Here is a 21688-nt window from a genome sequence, read left to right on the forward strand (position 1 = left end):
CTGATTACTTGAGTTTTAAATTCTTTTTTAAGGTAGGGGTCTGCTTCCAGTGTGGAAAATGTACTGTCCCAAGCTTTGGGGATTTTGTGCAGCTGTTTTCAGAGATAATTCTAGGGACCTGCAAATTTTCAGTTCTTCCAAGGTGGTATGATAAGGGGCGAGGTGTTTATTCCTTTTCTGGCCTGTGCTCTGGTCTATAGAGTGACCACAAGCACTCTTTTCTGCCTTAGAACTATCAGGAGGATTTTCTTTTCACCACCACTACAAGCTCCACCATGCCAGTACTCCTCCTCACCCCAGCACCCCAGAACTACAACCCAGATCCAAGCATGGTCAAAGCAAGAGATTCCTGCCTCAGCACTGGCAAAGAGATTCTGCAATCCCCCTCTGATCAACCACCCAATTCCCACTCAGTCTGTGGGCCAGAAGCTCCTGAGGCAGCTGCTGCCCTGGGGCCAAGGTTGGTACTGGGGCCAGGCCTGCACTTCTCTCTCTCACTGCAGTCACAGACCTTTCCCACTGACCTTCCAAGTTGTCTTTGGCATTTGTGGGTTGAGAAGTCTGGAAACCATCACAGCTTCCCATGAGTCAATCCTCTGAGGCCTGCTCCAGGTTTGCTGAGGCCTGTTTGCCAGGGTGCCCATGCCGAACTGTGCTCGTCTCACCGCCCAGAGTGAAATACCTTTCCAATCAACCATCCAGGCTGTCTTGGGCTGGAAATTTGTTTCACTCTGTCTTTTTGTGGATTCTACTGCTTTAGAATTTAGAATTAGCCATTTTTTACAGGTATTTGGAGGAGTTTTGGGGGAGCTCAAGCAAGTCACTGCTTTCACTCAGCCATCTTGACTCAGCTCTCCAATTATCCATACTCCAACTTAAAGAAGCATCTGCCGCACTGAAGAGGAATCAACAACCATACAGCAGCTGCTGAGCACCTCTAAAAGACTTTATTTTCTGAGAATAAATTGGGCTGTTCTACAACAACATTGTTGACTACATTTTACTCTGCACTTTAGTGTGAATGATTGTTTATTGTATTCTTGAATAACACTTGATGGACTTGACGTTCCTGTGCCTACAGTTGATACAATCTCTCTAACAGTCATTGAAGTGTGCTCTTTATAAGCGTTATCATTTTGCATGTGTCCTTAGAGTAGCTCTCATTCTTAAAGATAACATAATTAAAACACAATAAAAGAGAAAAATGAATCACATGTGTATAGCAGGTCAATCAGCCAATAAACTAACATTTATTAAACATTATGTGGCAAGTACTGTTCTAAGTGTAAAATCTCATGAAGCTTACATTCTAGTAATAGAGACAGTATGGAAATAATTAGATTCATTACAGAGTAGACAGAAGCCTAGCCTCAACTGGAATTCTCTGTCTACTGGGGAAACTGGAAAAGGCCCACCACAGCAAGGACTGTTTAAGTCACTGCTTTGTCCTCTAAGGCTGTCAGAGGCCAAACTCAGAATAACAAGAACAAAAGGAGGTATGTCCCAAGTTTTCTAGGAGTTTACAAGCCTAGTCATAGCTAGAAATAGAAATTAAAGGACATAAAACTAGAATCAGATGGAGAGGACTAGAAGCTTCTCTTCAAAAGGCAGCAGATGTTCACATCTAAGCCACCTGCCTTAGCCAGTACTTTAGTTGACTAGGGGCCAGGGAGAAGCTGGTCTTCCAATGAAAGTTGACACTGTCATGGCCTCCTACCTTGGGGATCCCAGAACCTTCCACCCTGGGAAAGGTACTACAGTATGCCAAACTTTCAAGGCCTTCAGAGTCTGCCATGGTCTAGAGTTGCATTACTTCCTTACTCTGGCAGGGGCCAGAGAAATGCAGGCACTTGAGTAGACTGGGTTTCATTCTGAAGCTGGTCTTTGAGGGGGGCAAAGAAGTGAAGATATCCTTAGCCTCCTGCCCTGGAGCAAGAACTTAAGTTCCCTGCAGCTGCATTACTTCAAGACTCAGAAAGTATATACTGGCATCATCTGGAGTCATTGGCTTCCCTATTTAGAAGAGATGCTAAAGTACCTGGCCTATTAAGGGAGGAGAGTGTGGGAGGTATTTTAACCTCCTGTTTCAGGCACTGTAGTGCTCTAGACTTGTTACACAGCCTCTTATCTTGGGACAGACACTAGCATGGCCCTACATTGGTTGCCATTCTGCCTTAGAGGAGGCTCTAATATGGTACAGGATATTGCAACCTCCTGCCTCAGAGCAGGTGCTAGAATACACTGGTTGCCTTAAGAAAATAGTCTTTAGGAAGCAAGTGGAGGTGGTTGGCCCTTCACCTCAGGACAGGAGCTATAATGTCTGAGAACACATGGCCTCCTGCTCCAATGGTCCTTGGCTGCTTTTGAAAGCTGGTCTTTGGGGCAAGAGGTGGCAATATTGTAAGGCCTTTCACAGAAAACACTATGGCAACCTGGATTATCACTGGAAGCCTATCTTCAGGAAGCAGTAAGTGGCCTTGTCTTCTGTCTTCTGGACTCCCACCCTAACAGGTGTTAGAGTGGCTCATGTTGCCGACATTCAACTGATAAGGTGTCTGGTGGAGAGTTGGGAGAACACCACCTCAATCTAGTTTCATCTGGTCAAAATCCTATATTTCATGTCAGCCTAGCATAAATAGAAGTGCATGTATGTGACTTGACATGACAAAATGTATCAATATCAGAATTATTTCCTTTCTCAAATAATTCACACAACACTTTGATTCCCATACAGTATCTGTGACATGTGTATTCTCCTATTTTAAAATAGATATTTTTAGAGGACAGCGACTATAACTGTATTTACATGTATTCACAGTCCAAAACTAAACATGAAAAAAGTAAAACCAACAGATTTAGTCTTTAAAATCTATAAAATATTCAACTGAAAAATTCAATTCACTGAAAATGAAAGATTTGGTTATAGATTTGACTAATACTCCCCATTTGGATAGCTTTATTGGCTAGTAGGTAGATATGTCTGTCAGGGGTTCAGCTAGAAATATAAACTCTAGACACACAAATACTTCCCCCTACAGTGGAAGACCTTTGTAACTGGAAATGACAGCTATTTAAATACAGAAGAATAGAACTTAGTTACAAAATAGCTTAGTTTTACACAGAACTAGAAATGTCATGAATTAAATTTTGTACCCTGAAATATAATGACTACATTTTACCTCATAAAACTGTTAGCCAAGAAGGCAGGTATTAGTTTTGTTAATAAATGGCAGTTTTATAAGACTTTCCACTGTGTGGAGACTACATAGATGTTTAAGCATCCTCAGGCTACTACTCTATGGAACTTCACCATATGCTACTGATAAACTTGGGAGCTGGAAGCACTGATTTAACCATATTCACTGTAGAAAAAAAAAATCCACTCACAAAACCAAATGCTGCTCCTGCAAATACTTGTTTGTTTGTTGACCTAATTGATAGAGGACTACAGTAACAAAAACAAAAATATTCTGGAGAATTTCACAAATAAATTCTACAGGGTCTGGTTCTACTGGAACTGAAACATTATTACACTTAGAATTAGTGCTCACAATCATACAGATATAACATTAACATAGGATAAATCGTATGATAAATCATACAGATCATAAGATAAATCATATAGATATAATGTTAACCTAAAATTAAAATATCATTTTTAATAGAAAGAACTATGCTAAATGCATATAATCTCCAAATATGAGGAATGAAAAGGTTTTTTTTTAATATAGCATCTTAGTGGAAGAAATTAAAACCATGTAAAAACAGGCATAGGCCTCCATCATCTGCAATGTTGTTTCTACTATTATGGTTGCCCCCAAAATACTTTCAGGGACCCTACAAAAGATGGTCTTATATTCCAATGTGATTGTTAATGTTAATGTTAATTCACAGAATACTAAATATGTATAAAATGAATAGTTTGCATTTATATAGTGGTTTAAGGTTTGCAAAGCACTTCAAAATTTTTACCTCATTTGATCCTCACAATAACCTTAGGAGAATGGTGCTATTATTATCTACTTTTTATGGATGAAGAAACTGAGGTAGACAGAGGTCAAGTGACTTGTCCAGCTATTTTCTTTCTTTGCCTCAGTTTTACCTCAGTTCTTCATCTGTAAAATGAGCTGGAGAAGGAAATGGGCAAACCACTCCGATATCTTTGCCAAGAAAACTTCAAATTGGGTCATGAAGAATCAGACAAGTTAAAATGACTCAATAACAACAAAAACAAACTTTCAGACTCAGGTCCAGAATTCTAACAACTTTGCCACTAGCAGGATAGAAACTTGTCCCAAGACTACTTATATCTGAATTCTACCAAAAAGATGAGTTGAGCAAGATATCACTAATATTCAAAGTGTTTTGTCAAAGAGTCATATATAGACACATTCTGTGATGTATATCTATTCTATACATCACTTCTTTAAATAATTTCAAAAAATATTCAACAGTCTATTCAGCAAGTATATAGTAAATATTTCATATGTTCCATGTACTGTGCTAAGAGATAGAGATGCCAGGATGAAAATGAAAATAATCCCTGCCAATGAGAGTCTTATTTTCTTCTGGAATGCAAACTTTCCCCAGAAATAATGGCCATTAACAGCATTATACATTACAAAAGATAGAGACTTATATGTGACAGGTGTCAAAACAGGGATCATAGGAATAGATGCTAGCAAAAGAAAGGTAGATAGAGAGTATGGATTAATAGTAGGTTACACCATTTCCTTAGAGAGCCTCGGTATTTCTAGATCTCTGTAGTAAGCTGAGTATGCAAGGGACCCATTCAACCTCTGTCCTTGAGATATGCCATCATAAAATGGGGAGACAGAATATTTCATTCTGTTACAGTACTGTTATAGTTGGCAATAAACTAAAACTGCATTAGTTTGCTAACCACAAAAGGGCCAAGATTTTCTGGATGTAGTTTGTTTCAAAGTGTAGTATGTATTTAATTTATTTTGGTACTTCAAAAGCAAAGCAGTCAGAGAGCTTGACAAGGTAATTTGATGACACATTTCAATTGTTACCTTTGATACTACTGTTAAGAGTTTAAGGGTTTTTTTTCCTTCTCTTGATTCTAAAATCCTATTTTTGGAGACTCTATCAACCAAATAATCCATAAGCATTTATTAAGCACCTAATATGTGTCAGGCACTCCATGAATAAAAATTAATTTAGCAGATTGCTAATTTGAAAAGACTGTTTCTGCTGTCTGAGCATTTTAAAGAGAGAAAACTTGTGTGAAGGGTGTTTATTTGTGAAATTGCTTTCTCTTCATATTTTATTTTGTCCATTGCCTCACTTTCCTTCTGCTTTATGCCTTGCTTTTGTGTGTTGAAACTTAGGAAGAAGTAGATAGGAAAAAATAAATAAAAGAATATAGCTGTAATGCTTTATTATCCCCCAATTGCTACCTTGTTTTTAATTAATTTGTATATATTCATTTATTAACTTTATATTTATGCTGTATATATTTATATGCATATTGTATCCCTCACTATATATGTGCATATATTTAAATGTGTATTTACTGTCTCCCTCACTGCACACACATAAACTCTTTCCCTCTTTCTCTCTTTTTCTCTTTCTCTCTCTCCCTTTCTTTCTCTCCCTCCCTCCCCTTATATTATACAATAAGTTTCTCAGCATATTTCATTTTTCATCCTTTCAACCTGAGTACTTCAGAGAGTGCCTTAAGTATGCATTTAATAAGTACTTCTCCATTGACCAATTACTATTGGTTCCTCCAATGTACAACTTTTTTATTAATAGGGAAACATGATAAATCAAAATCAATATAGATTTACTGAAGATAAACTTTGTATACTATTCTAAAATATTTTATATCAGTCAATGGGCTAATATAAAATTTTGAAATCCCAAACTAATATTGTGGGCCACAGAAATGTGAAGAGAATCATAGAATAATAAAAGTAGGAATAAAGTAATATATTTGTGGTCATTGTATAAAAAGAAAGCTAAGCTATTCAAATGTTAAGAATAAATTTGTATGGATACCCTTCCACCAAAATCTGACTCCAATGCCTCTTCCTGGCATGGAAGAGAACCTGGGTTCTCTAAGATTGCCAGTGGAGCACAAGCTTTGGTAGGTCCTATGAGGCTGAAGAGTCTTCTTGACTTAACAGATATCTGGCCAAATTTGAAAATGTCTGTCACCAGTTTAGCTATTGACAAGTGAATTTTTCAGCCCCAGCAAGTCTCAAAGACAATCTACTGAGTTGTTGATGAGTTGAGGTCTCTGTGTGTGTGTGTGTGTGTGTGTGTGTGTGTGTGTGTGTATGTGTGTGTGTGTGTGTGTGTGTGTGTGAAGTGAATCCTCATACCAGTGAAAGTACAGGTCCTTGAAGTATTAACATAAGTACTACTCCTATGCTTTGTTTTTTAGAAGTCAACAAAATGATTTCTATATGTAAACATTTCTTAACTTTTCAGACATCAGACTATTAAGTTACCCACCATGGTGGAAAAAAATAATTAAATCAAAAGGTTGGGTCATTGCTATAGATATAGTCATGGCTATGAGACAGTTCCTATATCTAATTACTAAACTAGGTTGCCCTGGATTGAATAAGAAAAATCATAGGAACTAGGAAAATGGCATGGCTGGGAGCTTGAATCATCAAAGATTTAGAGCTGACAGGTAACTCTGAGGTCAGTTAGTCTAAGTTCCATTTTATAGAGGAGGAAACTGAGGTCAAATGAGGCAAAATTATTTGCCCAAGGTCACATAGATAGTAAGTAGTAGAGCTAAGATTCAAAACTCAAGTCTCATAATCCAACACACATTCCATTTATATACTTTCTCCAGGAGCAGATTAGTTCTATAATTATTACCTTTCTGTCTAATCTTCTGTTTCTCCCAATCTATTGCCTCATTTGTCTCTTGTATACAAACATTTCCAATTCTTCCTTATCCTTTGAAAAATTCTTCCACCCTTCCATCCTCTCAAGTTTTCACTTTATATCTCTTTTATATCTCTCATAGCTAAACTCCTAGAAAAAAAGCTGTCTACGCTCTTTACCTGTATTTCCTCTTGTCTTACATATCTCTCAACTCCTTGCTTCCAACCTCATTAACTGGTTCTTTCCAGTTTCCAAAGTTAGCAGTAATCTCTTACTTGCCAAATCTGATGTTCTTTTCTCAGCAATCATCCTTGTTGACTTCTTTGCAGCATTTGACACTCTCCCCTAGATACTTTTTGCATGTTATAATGATTCTTTTCCTTCTCTTCTTCCTCCTCCTTGTCCTTACATTGTATGCGTCTAAGTCGCCTTTGTCAAAGTATCATCCATATCCTACTCTGTAATTGTGTACAACCTAAGGTTCTATGCTGTCTCTTCTTTCTCTATAAATTCTCTCAATGGCCTTTTATCTCTGATGAGATCAATTATTATCTCTACATTGATGACTTACATATCTCTATAATCCATCCTTATGCTGTTTCCTGGATTCTAGTCTCAATCATCAACTACCTATTAGACATTTTCCACCAGATATTCTTTAGGCATATATATACAAAAAAAATCTCAAACTAAACTCATTATCTTTTCCTATAAAACCAAGACCTTTTCTGATTTTTAACAGTTTCTGTTGAGGGCATTACTACTGAGCAAGTCTTAACTGTTTCACAACTCGGTTCCTCCTTCTTACTCATATCCCTCCATAACCAATCATTTGTCAGTCCTCGTATAGTCTGCCACCATAACAGGTTTCATCCATCCCCTTCTCTCCACTCACACAACCAGCACCCAAATTCAGTTCCTCACGGCTTCTTGGATTATTTCAATATCATCAAAATTGATCTCCCTACCTTAAAGCCTCTCCTCAGTCAAATCATCTTCCACATAGCTGCCAAAGTACCTTTGCTATAAAGCACAGGGCTGACAAGAAATTTTCAATAAATTGTAGTGGCTTCCTATTACCCCTATTATCAAATATAAGCATTCCAATTCCTTCACAACCTAGCTCCAACCTACCTTCCTAGTTTTGTTATTCATTGCTGCCCTTCAAACAATCTTGGACTTCTTGCTGTTGCTCACATACAACATAGGATCATAGATCTACAGCTGGAAAAGACCTCAGAGGTCATCTAATCCAAGCCCCTCATTTTACACATTAGGAAACTGAGGCCCTAGGAAATTAAATGATTACCTAAAGGTTCCATAGGTAGTAAGCATTAGATACAGAATTTGAACTCAAGTTCTCTAACTCCAGAGCCAATCTTCTTTCCATGTTGATACTGTTTCCCCAATATGATCTACCATCTTGGTGCTTTTGCATAGACTATTCCCCATACATAGAATTCCTTTCTTACTTACTTAAGCCACTTAAAATCCCTAGTTTCCATCAAAGCTTACTTTAAACACGTCCACTTACCTAAGATCTTTCTATTTCCATGAGTTGCTAGTGCATTTTCCACTCCCCAAATACCTTGACTTGTAAACCTAGAGGTTGCTATTTTAGGGGTGGGGTATGAAGAGGCAGACATAAATGTCCTCATATTCATAGTAATTCTGCCCTTGGAAGTGTAATTATGAAACATATGAAGAGATTGTGATGAAGCCTGAGTTAAAAAACAAAAACTCTTTAACTCATTTTTAACTTTGATGTTGGGATGACAGGCCTGTGCTAAGTCACGTCACTCTTTCCCATGCTGATCTCAGAACTATTCCATGGTTTCATTCCACTAACAAAGGGATACAAGAAAATGCAAAGGAAATAACCAACCACAACTGTTCATCAGAAATAATATTGGATTAGCGCAACATAGTTTTTTTTTTTTAGGCAATTGAGGTTAAGTGACTTGCCCAGGGTCACACAGCTAGTAAGTGTTAAGTGTTTGTTCTGAGGCCGTATTTGAACTCAGGTCCTCCTGACTTCAGGGCCGGTGTTCTATCCACTGCACCACCTAGCTGCCCCCCAATGTACTTTTTAAATACAATTAATGGACATAATAAAAAGGAAAGAAAAATAGCCAGTTGAATTCATTTGAAGTAAGGTAAGGGGCAAGAGAGTAGAATTAAAAGCACCACTTCCTCCTTTTTACACTCTATGCTCCATTCACCTAAGGGAACACTTACCATGAAAAACAGAGTCTTATGCTTCATCACTTGTCCCTTTAGCTTTCACCTCTCAGATTCCCCCTTGGAGGGTTGGTGGAAACTGCAAATGTTGGACCACTGTCTGCCTTTGTCCTGCTGGTACATGTCAGGGAGAAAAGCCTCTCTGCCACCTCTCTTTCTCTCTTGAGAGATCTTTCAAAACTCCTGCTACTGGGGAAAATTCTGTTTATACATACATACACACATACATACATATATACATATGTATATATATATATATGTGTATATATATGTATATATATACACATACATATGTATTCTTATATATGTGTGTGTGTCTATGTATATATATTCTTATATATATATATATTCTTATATATGTGTGTGTATATATATATATATTCTTACACATATATATTCTTATATATATATATATATTCTTACACATATATATTCTTATATATATGTGTGTGTGTGTGTATATATGTGTGTATATATATTCTTATATATATATTAGCTTCCTCTCTTCCCATGCTGGAAAGAAATACAACTATTCAGTCTCTATTGACTGAAGACTCCTTGAAAGGTGGCCAAGTCTTGCTTATTTTCTTCTGGGGCCTTGAGCAGCTCTTGAGGAGACAGGAGATGTGTTACCTGCAGAGGCAGTTACCAGATTGCACCACCATCATGTTTGCTTTCCTGGAAGGTGGCTTTGAGGTCAAGCTACAAGGAAGTGGGTGAGTTATGGCAGGAGGAGTACTGCTATTCAGAGTTCTTGGGTTTGCCTGCCCATCAGTGGCAGTTAAGATTGATAGTCACAAGGATATTGAGATCCTTTTCCACAAAGGTGGTTGCCTATGGTGATGGCTGCCATTCATGATGATCTTGGGAGCAGGGTCTTAGACTTTCTTAACCTGAGAGGGGAAATGATGGTTGATGTGTTGGTGGTGTGTTGACCTGGGTTCAACTCCTATCTCTAACACATATTTGTTGTGTGATTCTGAGCAAGTCACCTAATCTCTTGGTACCCCAAGGCAATTCTGTAAGGCTGTAAATTGAAGAGCTGGTACTCACCAGCACTGGTAGAAGGAGTTTCCTCACTGGAAGTTCCTTTATCAATGAAATCATAGATCTTATTCACTATTCCAAAAATAGCTTATGGAAAGCAATAAAGAGAATAGCATGTAAACAAGCATAGTAGTTATGTTACCTATATGTCATGGGTTATTTCTTCTACAGAATATAAGCTCAATGAAGGCAGGGCTTTTATTTGTGTCTTTGTATTCATAGGCCCTAGCACAGTGCCTGGTACATAGAAGTCATTTAATAAACGCTTGTTAATTGATTACACTCCTCTGCGTCCTTGGACTCAGGTTGAGCATATTGGCAGTAGAGGTAAGTCCTACAGAAGCATCTATATCAGGGAAGACTATCACATTTAAATTGCTAATTAGTTAATGATTGGATTTGAACCCACATCCTCTTGACTCCAGGCACAGTAGTCTATCCACTACACCAACTAGCAGCCCTCTAACTGAGTAGAATGGACTATTTAGATGATAAATTTCTCACAGACTTCTGATCAGACCAAAAGTAATAATTTTAGGATATGAGGCACAAAGAGTACTACCATTATACCCAGGTAAATAGGGCCCTTGCCTAGGGCTGTATTCCTCAGGGGGTGCCCACTTTGGAGGGCCCTGTTCATTATAGGCATAAATATTATTAAGAAAAAATGAAAACAGAATAAAATGAAATAAGTATGAATGAACTACATAACCAAGTTTGTTACCTTATTTACATGGGATTTATTGCATGATTCATGGGAATATCTGAATACACCTAAATTAAACCAGGGAATTGTCCTGGATTAGACAGGATAGTTTGAATACTGATAGCCCCAACTCCCCATATGGAAAAAATAATGGAACATGTTCTGCATTCATCTGACATATTTCACTTGCCCCCACATTTTCATCAATTCATTTAAGTGCTCATAGATTTATTGTTCATTGTTAACTGTCATGAGTCACTTGAAAGTACAACATGTATTATTGACTGAATACATTGTCGCAGATGATAAATTCAATAATAACATAAATGCACACACAATGAAGTGTGGGCAAGAATCTTATTCATTGTTTAAAGATACGACTTTATAAGAAAAATGTAATGTGACTACTGATGCTATGCCAGTAACTGCAAACTTGCAGTAGAGACAAAATTGGTGTTTTTTTTTTATCTGAAGTAAGTACCATAACATTTTCCCTGAACTTAAGGATTTTCTCTTGACATCTCATGTATGTTTTAGGTTTAAGATGTAAATATATACATTGCTTTTTGAGAATATTAATCTTTAGCTCTTAATATTATTAGCATATTTTCTATGCTTTAAATGTTCATGGCTTTGGATGTCTTGTTTTTTGCTTTTTAAAATTTCGAATATGCTCCATGTTGGATGTCTAAAAATTCTTTGTGAGCCCCTCTAACATTTACCATTTGTTTCTTTGCCAATCTGAGAGCTGTGAGGTGAAATCTCAGAATTGCTTTAATTTGCATTTCTCTAATTAGTAGTGATTTGGAGAATTTTTTTCATATGACTATAGATAAACCTGGGTTTCTTTCATTGGGAACAACTCATTCATACCCTTAGATCATTGAGGAATGGTTCTTATTCTGCAAATTTGAATAAGTTCCTTATATGTTTTACAAATTGCTCCTTTATCAGAGAAAATTGCTAAAAACATGTTCCCCCTTTTCCCTCTCTTTTTTGTGGTAGCAAAAAGACTGGAAACCAAAGGGATGCCCATTAATTCAAGAATGGCTGAATAAATTGTGGTATATTCATGTGATAGAATATTATTGATCTGTAAGAAATGAGGAAATAGTTGATTTAAAAAACACAGAGAAATACGTGAGCTGATATGGAATGAAATAAGCAGAAACATGGTAATAATTTATACTATAATATTAAAATTATAAAAATGAAGAGTTTAGAAGACTTTTGTAAACTGATGAAGAAGGAAATGAATACAACTGGGGGAAAATTTACACAATGACAACACTGGAAAAACACAACTTTAAAAGCTCTAAAAACCTGTGATGACTACAATAATTATTCATGACTCCTGAAGACTGATGAAGACATAGTCTCTCCATCTACTGACAGAGAAACACAGAAAAGATTTAAGATACAGAATAAGATATATGTTTTTGTACACAGCTTATTAAGGAATTTGTTTTTCTTGACTGTGCATAGTTGTTACATGAAATTGATTTCATTGCTGATTTTTTTAATAGAATGGGAGGTAGGAGGGAAAATAAATTTCTGTTAATTAAAAAACATATTTTAAAGATAAAAAAAAATCTGTGTCCTCTACCTAAATCCTTAATGATTCATGAAATAGTCTACTATTTCTTCAAATTCATCTTCTTAAGATTAGACTATAATCATTAATACTATGACTATTGCTATGACAAACTTAAATTTTAAAATTTATCCAGTCTAAATAAGGGGCAGATTGGCAGTTGTCATGAAAAATATACATATACACTAACTCATTATATTGTATAGGAGGGCATCTTTTCTTACATAATGTTATGTTAGAGACTGGATAGTTTGTGTCTAGACTGGAATGTTTTAATTTGGTATTTTTCATTTTCATATGTGTTGAAACTATCAGAAATGACAGGGGAAAATAAAAGCTACAGTGCATTTTTTAATTTGAAAATATTTTTGCAAGTTAAAGTCAATGATTGAAATGTAAAACTTGATTTTATTTTTTAAATTAAAAATTTTATGTGTTTTGTATATTTGATATAAAGTAATTACGATTTTAATTTCAAAAGTTCTCATTTCTGAGGTTTCAAAAACAGGGCATTATAAAATGTAAAGGTAGTATCAATAATGGCATACTCTGTTCTATTGGTACTGCCAACATAAAAGATAATGTTAAAAATAACAATTCAAACCAGTGTAAGATGCAACAAAATATCTTTCAAATTACCTATTTCATGAAAAAAAATCCTGCTTCATTTTTCAGGGCCCTTTTCATGCAAAATGCACTGAAACAGACTTCTGTAATAAAACGTTTATTCACTGTGTTTTTGTGACAAGGACAACATTTTCAACTTTTCTCTCAATGTGGATTACTGAGGAGGGATAGCAAACTGTTTGATATGTTTTAACTTGTGGTTATGATCTACCAAATTATTTCAGAAATACTTTCTGAAAATTAAGTTATGACTATTTGTGGCATATTGAGGGGGCACTCTATCAGCTAAAGGAGTACAGTGATATAAACTGTATTCTTGGAATATTTGAGAATGAATGTTGTGAATAGCCAAGTGGATGGGTGGGGCGATTCTGTTTAACCTTCTGTGGTCACACATATGCACAGAATTATAATGCAAAATTGTCACATGGACTACAATAGCAATCAAGATTTTAGACAACCATTTTAGCTCTGTAAAATTCAGTGTTTTAAGTCTCAATACTTATGAAAAAGTTACTGTTACAAACTAATTATTCTAAATCTTCATCTATAAATCAGTATTCGTCAAATGGGCTTATGAATTTTGCAATACATTTTTAATCAAATTGTTTATATAGAAGGAACCTCTCAAAAATATTTGCCCAAGACTCCATACTGGCTAAGGCTGACCATGAAGTACAACATCTCAGAAACCAATCTCAAAGCTTATTTGGAAAGAGAGTTGTTCTTGCTTTTGAAAAGAAATTATTATTGTCTACTGGAGAGTAGGTGAGTATAGATAGCCATATTTGACATGTTTCTGGTATATATTAAGAAAAAGGTAAATAAGTTGTTAAATTTCAATAGAGTTTAATTCACTGAAGAAGGATTACACTCATTCTAGAGACCACATTTGCCAGAAAAGAATAAAAAATTCCCAAATGGAGAGGGAATATTATAATGTGACCTTATACAATACCTCACATCACAAAAATATTAAGAAATTTACTCATGATGTAAATAAACATGCTTCAGTGGTCTGGGAATTGGTCTTTTTGAAACCCCCATCATAAATTTATAGGCTATAATCAAGGTTAGATTTGAGGAAATGAACTGTTCCTCAAAGGTACATTTGATATGAATTGTGGTAAATAGTATGGTTTCATGATGAATTGAAGAATATGTGTCAAAACCTTGTGAAATAGATGCCAAAACATATAAAACAAATGATTTCAGAAAAAGAAGAGAATTTTAGATATTAAAAGTGTTTAAAAATATAAAAAGGTATAAGGTTTTGTCTAGTTCAACAAATTTACTTATTTACTTTGTCCCAGTTGTTCCTACACTAATGTAGTTTCAATTCCTGGCTCTTGGATTTCATTTCTGGGTGAGGAAGGGCAATTCAACAAGAATCACTATGCTTATCACTTATCACTCTGCACTAGCTTCAGGGGTGGGGTGGAGGTAGAGGGAAACCAAAAGGAAAAATGAGACAGTCCCTGATCTCAAAGAACTTTCATTCTAATGGAGGGAAGGTAGAAATTATTTGATAGTCAAAAGATTATTTAAACTGGTTGGTGGGAACTGTTTGAATTATATGTAGCCTTTTTCTTCTGGATTTTATCCTTTTTTTTCTATCTTGGCATTTGCTTTGATATTTACTCTGACAGCTCAGTCGATTATCTAACTGTTCACAGATTGCTAATTTGAAGATATGACATGTCAAATAATCTTTCACACCTTGTCAGCTACATGAATTTGGCTATTATCTCTATAAAAATGACTCCCAATTTTCCATGCAAAGCCTCATCTCTCTTCTGGGCTCCTGTGTTTTATTTCCAACAGTGTACCTTACATCTTTCTAAATGAATATCTCAAAGGCTTCTCAAGCTCACTTTATCTAAAACAGACCTCATTTTTCTCTCTAAACTCATGTTTCCCTCATAATTTCCCTGTTTCTGTCTAGAGCAGCACCATTTCCCCAAACATCCAGGTCAACAATATAGGACTCTTTGGCATAAGAATAGATAGACAGTTGCATAGTCTTTATGCCATGTCTGAAATGTTCTCCCCTTTTACCTCTTTGAATCCCAATTTGCCATCAAGGCTGAGCTTCAAAAGGTCTTTTCTGATTTTCCCAGTTTCTGGTCCCATCGCCCAGACCTCCTGCAAATCATCTTGTACTTATCCTGAATATATCCCATAATTATTTTTCTATGAACATGTTTCATTCCCCTAGTAGGAAGTAAACCCTTTGAAAATTAGGTCTCATATCATTAACAGTGCCTGGTACAAATAACACTAGATTTTATGTCTGTTGGTTGATTGATTGATTGATATATCTGAAGAAGCTACTTATCTATTAAGAATCATATAATAAACATTACTTAAATTGAATTAGATGTTTTATTGTGTTATTTGGAGGTCATCAATCACTTTCAGCATTTTCTGTTTTCTTCAAGAAAAGACTTGAGGATTTGGAATAGCCAATAAGCCTTTGGCTTCTTTCATTCCTTGAACCTGAAATATCTTTTCCAACAAACTTCTGCAGCCTCCTCTGTGCTATATCTCATATTCAAGTGACCAAGCATCAGACTGCATTTAATTTGGAGAATCTCATCAAGTTCTTCACAGAATTTTTCTTCTGCTTAATTCCCTGTAACAGATGTTGGACTCTAATCTTCAGATGATATGTTCACTTAAAGTCATCATGATCACTTTAAAATGATGTAATTAAGTGTCCCATGGAAGTGTTTTTTGAAACCAATTTTTCAACACACAGATGTGGAAGTTATCACAACAGAGGTGACCATTGAAAGAGTATGATTAGGTCCATAGACCATGAAAGTAGATGAGGTCAACAAGGGAAAGATTATAACGAGAGAAAAAAAAAGGGTTCAGGATAAAGTTGTGAGGGACGCTCACAGGTAGGGAGTGTTGGAGCAACTAGATGTTTCTTGTTGCCACTTCTCTGTGTTCTCCATGGGAACAGCTGACTCTAATCAGGGGAGAACAGTGGCAATAACTCTAAAGAACTTGGGATAGCAGCTAGAGCTGATTAAATGTACCAAGAAAAATGTCTGCATTGGAAGTGAAATACTTCACGATGACTCAGGGAATAATGCTGAAGCTGTTTCAAAGACATGAAGAAGCAAAAAGGATAGGAATTATTGCAAGGGATGCTTTTATTAGAACTAATGACAAATGGTCAACCAGGAAGATATAGTAGCTACCAACCACTGCGATTTCTCACATCTATAAAATATGGAAATGATCTATGCTCATAGAGCATCCTTGATGAAAACACAATAAGGAAACAGACAGACTTCTTACACAGACACCATGTCTTTACAGAAACATGGATGACAAAATTCAGGGAACATAAATCTACTCCCTCCCTCACACAGTGATTATTGACTTCCAGATCATATTTAATAGCATGGAGAAAAATGCAACCTTAAAGACAATCCTTACGCAAGAAGGTATCTGGCATATTGAAATTACATAAGAAATTTTAGAAAAAAACACCTATAGGGATTACTGTGTTTAATGACCCACTGAGTATTAATAATAAGTGAGGTATTAAGTAGGGAGATATGTGTAATGGGGTCTTGCTTGGAGCATGCCTAGATTTTCCAACATGGAGTCATTCTGATTCTAGGAGAAGATATACTCAATTCCCCTACCATGTGGACAGGAATAGCTTCCTTCCACTGACTAAGTGGCTGAAACAGGCTGTGTTTTTAAAACTGGCAGACTTGGGCAATCTATTTCTCTTTCTCAAATTGGTAAAGTGGAAGGGGGGATGCCTTCTCTTCCTCTCTTCTTTTTACCCTGTGTCTCCATGAAATGGGCCAATGGTGTTTATCTTGTTATGTTTCATTTGTCTTTCTTATTTTCTAGGTGTAGGCATTAATCCCCAGGATTGGGGCCATGGCAACCTTGGAGACAGGATTCCACTAAAGATGATGCAGGTAGCCAGCCTATAAGGAAAGGTCCAAGAAGCCAGGTGATTGGGACTAGAGCCCAAGGAGGTGTTTGCACTCGTAACTGTGCTTTTTAAAAACTTAGTTAAGCAAATTGCATATTTGTTATTGTACTTTTGAAGTAAATATTTCTTTGCAAAAGCTAATCCAACTGTTCAGTGGCTAAATGAAACTGAGGTACAAAGGATTACCCCCTACAATTGGGAGATCACCACTGGTAGAGGCCAAAGTCATTGGTAGACACACTCCCTACCTCTCTTAAGGGTACCAGAGAATCCTGAATGAGGGTTATGTGTAGCATAACTGGCCCTCAGGCAATGAGGGCCACAGTGGTCAATATTAGATATGGATATACATAGCATAAATATAAAAAGATGTTCAACAAATATATGTTTGCCAAAAGTCAATGTCTTAAGCTAAAATGAGAGAAATGTTTCCTATTGCTGACAAGACTCTCAAACTGTTTCTTTTTGACAGTTGTTTTAATTGCATTATGCCATGGAACATTGCGAATTCTCCTTAGAAAAACACAGTAATGAGAATGACATTGACCCAACCATGTACATTTTAAAAATAAAGCAAATAAAATGCATATTGTCCATCTTTTGGATTTCAATTGGACAGCTAGAGAGCCTATTACACTAATCCATCAACACATACTTCTTACACAATTGTTGTTAGAAATATAATGAGCTAGGCTCTGACCATGGAGTAGAAAGAGAAAATCAGATTGGGTCAAATTTAGGGAATCACGCAGTATATTTAATGATCCCAGAAGATCACAGTAAAAGATCCACCTTTTTTTTTAAACAACAACATTCTTTTAGTGATATTATTTAGCTATGAATTCTAGAATATAATGATTATTGAAGAATTAAAATTATAAACAACTTGAAAGGGAATGGAAATATATGATAGGTAGAAATAGTCTGTAACATATTGTCAGTGATAGGTTTTAGGTGTTATTGTTATTGTTGTTATTGTTGTTGTTTTTCTTTCATTCTCAAAGAGGACCAATGACATCAGGAGGGTGATATCTTGACTTGCAAGTGAATTGGATTTAAGTGAGGGAGGTGTGTGCAAAGTCACTAGCCTCACTCTCTCCTCTGGAGCCACAGGGGTCCAGTGGCAAAATACAGATCAGGATGACTGGAAATGGCCTGCAGTGGGAGACCTTGCCCTTTTGAAGTTAAGGTCTGTCCCAGGTTTCAGTTCAACTGAGGCAACACCCATCCAGTGATTAACTCTAGGGTTTTGGTGTGAAATGAAATAAAAGACATGATAGAGGAAATATGTAACTAGAAAAAGAGGTGGTTGCTCATGTGATAATGAGACATAACAGATAGACAACCCAAGTGGTTTAATAGGAGACCTTCAATGTATTGGTTAGATCCTTAGTGAGGATTTATAACATAATTTGGATGAGTCATACAGGTTGTGAAGGTATGAAAGGAGAACCATATGTATAGATGGAAGGAATAAGTCATTCTATGTGTTTTAAGCATGCATTATTAGATCATTTAAAAAGTGACAGCATGCACTTTTTTGTTGAAAATATCCTTGCCATCTTTAGTGGGAAACTCTCCAATTCCCTAAGGAGCTATCTGTAGACATCCCCATTACTAATTACTAATGGAACTGGCAAAGAATCTCAGTCTTTAAGACCCAGGATCCTGGATTTATTATTGTTTCTTTAGGACCTGGTTTCTTTTAAGATTCTTGATCTGATTCTTTCCAACACTTTAACTTGTGATCACATGCTGAATAATATGTGTGGCTGTGCTAAAATATCACAGATTGAAATGCATTAGCTAACAGTCATCTGTGAAATTGTGTCAAGTCTCAAGTAAGAAAACTGGTATAGAGATGGTGATACCTATGAAAGGTAAAAGAAACATGGGTCCAAATTCTGATGGCAAAAGGGGTTAAAGGTTTTTTTTTTTTGGTCAAACGTCTATTTGTGAGAGGAAGTGTATTCTAAGGAATAATAATGGACTTAGAGTCAAGAAGACCCAGGTTCTAATTCTGCCACTGACTCTTACTAGCTGTGTAACCATGGACAAATCAGGTGACCTCTCTGAGCCTTACTTTCTTCACCTATAACTGAGGGTATTGGACTAGCTTCTGAAGTTCCTTTCAACTTAAAATCTATGAAATCTGTGATCCTATAAAAAAATCATTTGTTACACAGTCAAGAGGATGAAATATTTTGACATTTTCCCAGTATTCAAGTTAATCTCTTTTCCTATCCACTCTGTTTACCACCTGCTTCTCCACCCCTACTCCCATTGTCTTTCTCTTCAGTTCAGACTATATACAGAACAGAGAGGCTAGGTGGCATAGTTGAATAGAGTGCTAGTCTAAAGTCAGGAAAAACTCATCTTTCTGAGTTCAAATACAGCTGTGTGACCCTGTGTAAGTCACTTAATCCTGTTAGCCTCAGTTTCCTCATCTGTAAAATGAACTGCAGAAAGAAAAGGTAAACAATTCAAGGATCTTTGCCAAGAAAACCCCAACATGAAGAGTAGGACATGACTGAAAATGACTGAAGAACAAATAGAATGTTTATGGAAATGTATTATCATTAAATGCCAAATATAAATACCAAGTAATTTTTCAAATATAAAATATATTTCAAATATAAAATTCACCAAAAGAAAAAGAAAAAAACATACAAAAATACGGAAATTGCCATCCCTTTGAGAAAAGATCTGTGTCTACAATTTGGTGATGATACCTCACCCTGAATATCATCTGGCAGTCGCTCTTTTCGGATATATCCAAGAAGTTTCAATTTCCTTTCCATCTGTCTGTCACCAACTTCGCTGTCTAACCACTGCTGGCAAGAAAAGGCATATTCTTTGTCTCTTCTCCCAGATTCCTGAATGGTGATTCGGTCTAAATAGCATCCAGCACCATAGCCAGTGCCACTGTGTTCTATAAGCACTTTTCTGACCATGCCCAGATCCACCGCTCTCAGGCTGAAGGTGCTCACCTGATGAAATGTAAATAACAGGAATACCTTGTAAGTGATCCAATGGAAAGGTTCAGATTTGCTTCAGTACTTCAATGGATCTTTGGCTGTAGCATGTTGAAATGTTCAACAACTGACAAAAAGACATCTAAGTACTCACAACAAATAGATAACTGAGCTAGACATTAAGGGAATTAAAAAGATTAAATATGAAATAGTGCCTCCTCTCCCAGAGCTCACACATAAGTAAATATTTGGCTTCCTTCGAGATTCAGCCCCAATGTCACTTTCAAAGAAGACCTTTCCCAGGCTGCCTTGCCCTTCTGGCTGCTAGTGTCTTCCTAATCTAGGTTACCTCTCACACATACTCTGTATGTATTTTGTATATTTATTTTATGCCATCTTCCCCTATCACCATGTAAGCTCTTTGAGAGAAAGGGCTGTCTTTCTTTTTGCTTGTATTTGGAATTAACATAGTGTCTGTCACATAGTAAGCACTTAAGAAATGCTTGTTAACGGTTGATAAATTTATTGTCTGTCTTCCATTTTCTCCTCAGCTCTTGGCACAGTGAGAAGCAAAAAGCAACAGCTTAAATTCTTGTAATTTGTTGCGTAATGATACATCAGGCAGGGCTAAATGGAGTTCTATGTTGTTCAGATGAGAGGAGAAAAGAACATTGAACGGGAGCCAGTGAAGGCCATCAGGGAAGACTTCATTGAAGAAATCTTATTGGAGCTATACCTTAATAAATAGTCAGGATGCCGACAGAGGGGGTTGTGTGACATGTCAGTGTTAGGGAACAATAGGAACAATATCAAGGAGGTGTTACATCAAGGTAAAGTTTAGGGGATGTTGAGTATTCCTGTTGGCCTGGAGCTGAGAATGCATAAAAGGGAACAGCCAGGGAAAGGGCTCAAAATATAGACTGCAGATGGTAGAGGGCTTTGAAAATGAAGACATGAAGCTCAAATATAATTTGAAAAGTGATAGGAAGCCATCAAAACATTTTGCAAAAAAGCATAACAATCAGAACTGAGTAGGAGAAAGAGTCATTTGGGAGCAGCTACAAAAGATGGTTTGGAATAAAGAGAGAGTAGAGGCAGGAAAACTGTCAGGAGATTATTAAGATATTTAAAGTGGATAGTAATAAAGGAAGAATCAAGAACAACTTTGAGATTTAGAAGGGCAAAGAGATCATGTTTGGCAGAAAGCAATAAGTGAAAGCATCATAAAGAGTACGGAATTTGGAGTCAGGAAAATCTGACTTCAAATCCAGCTTCAGACAATTACTAACAATGTGATGCTGGGCAAGTCATTTAACCTCTCCCAACCTCAGTTTCCTCATCTGTAAAATGGAGTTAATAGTGATTTGCCCTCAGGGTTGTTGAGAGGATAAAATGAGATATTTGCAAAGCACTGGAATTTTACATCAATGTTTTAAAATGCTTTTTAAAAATAGTATTAGCCTGTGAAGAGACTTTCAAATCCTTTTACAGTTGGTTAGCTATACCTCTAGCCAGCATATTTGATAAGCATACCATCCAAATCAATGAGGCTTTCATCCAAATTGATTTTTTAAAATTGTTTCACAGCATAGGGCCAGAGACAGATGCTCTAGTAGAGACATCCCTCCAAGTTGACATCACTTAGTCAATTGACT

The 21688-nt window shown here is 36.4% G+C and overlaps 1 protein-coding gene across 2 annotated transcripts in view; it reads right to left on the reverse strand.

The window, feature by feature from the left end:
* The window catches only part of RP1 (RP1 axonemal microtubule associated), a 655430-nt gene that overhangs the window by 91655 nt on the left and 542087 nt on the right, over window positions 1–21688 (reverse strand). For both annotated transcript variants that reach the window (XM_021005939.2, XM_078153415.1), the window contains one exon: window positions 19796–20048. In XM_021005939.2, the coding sequence (XP_020861598.1) occupies window positions 19796–20048 (253 nt within the window). The remainder of the gene's footprint in view (window positions 1–19795; window positions 20049–21688) is intronic.

The sequence above is a fragment of the Phascolarctos cinereus genome, unplaced genomic scaffold (genome assembly GCF_003287225.1).
Source record: "Phascolarctos cinereus isolate Bilbo 61053 unplaced genomic scaffold, phaCin_HiC Scaffold_4;HRSCAF=312, whole genome shotgun sequence".
NCBI lineage: Eukaryota > Metazoa > Chordata > Mammalia > Diprotodontia > Phascolarctidae > Phascolarctos > Phascolarctos cinereus.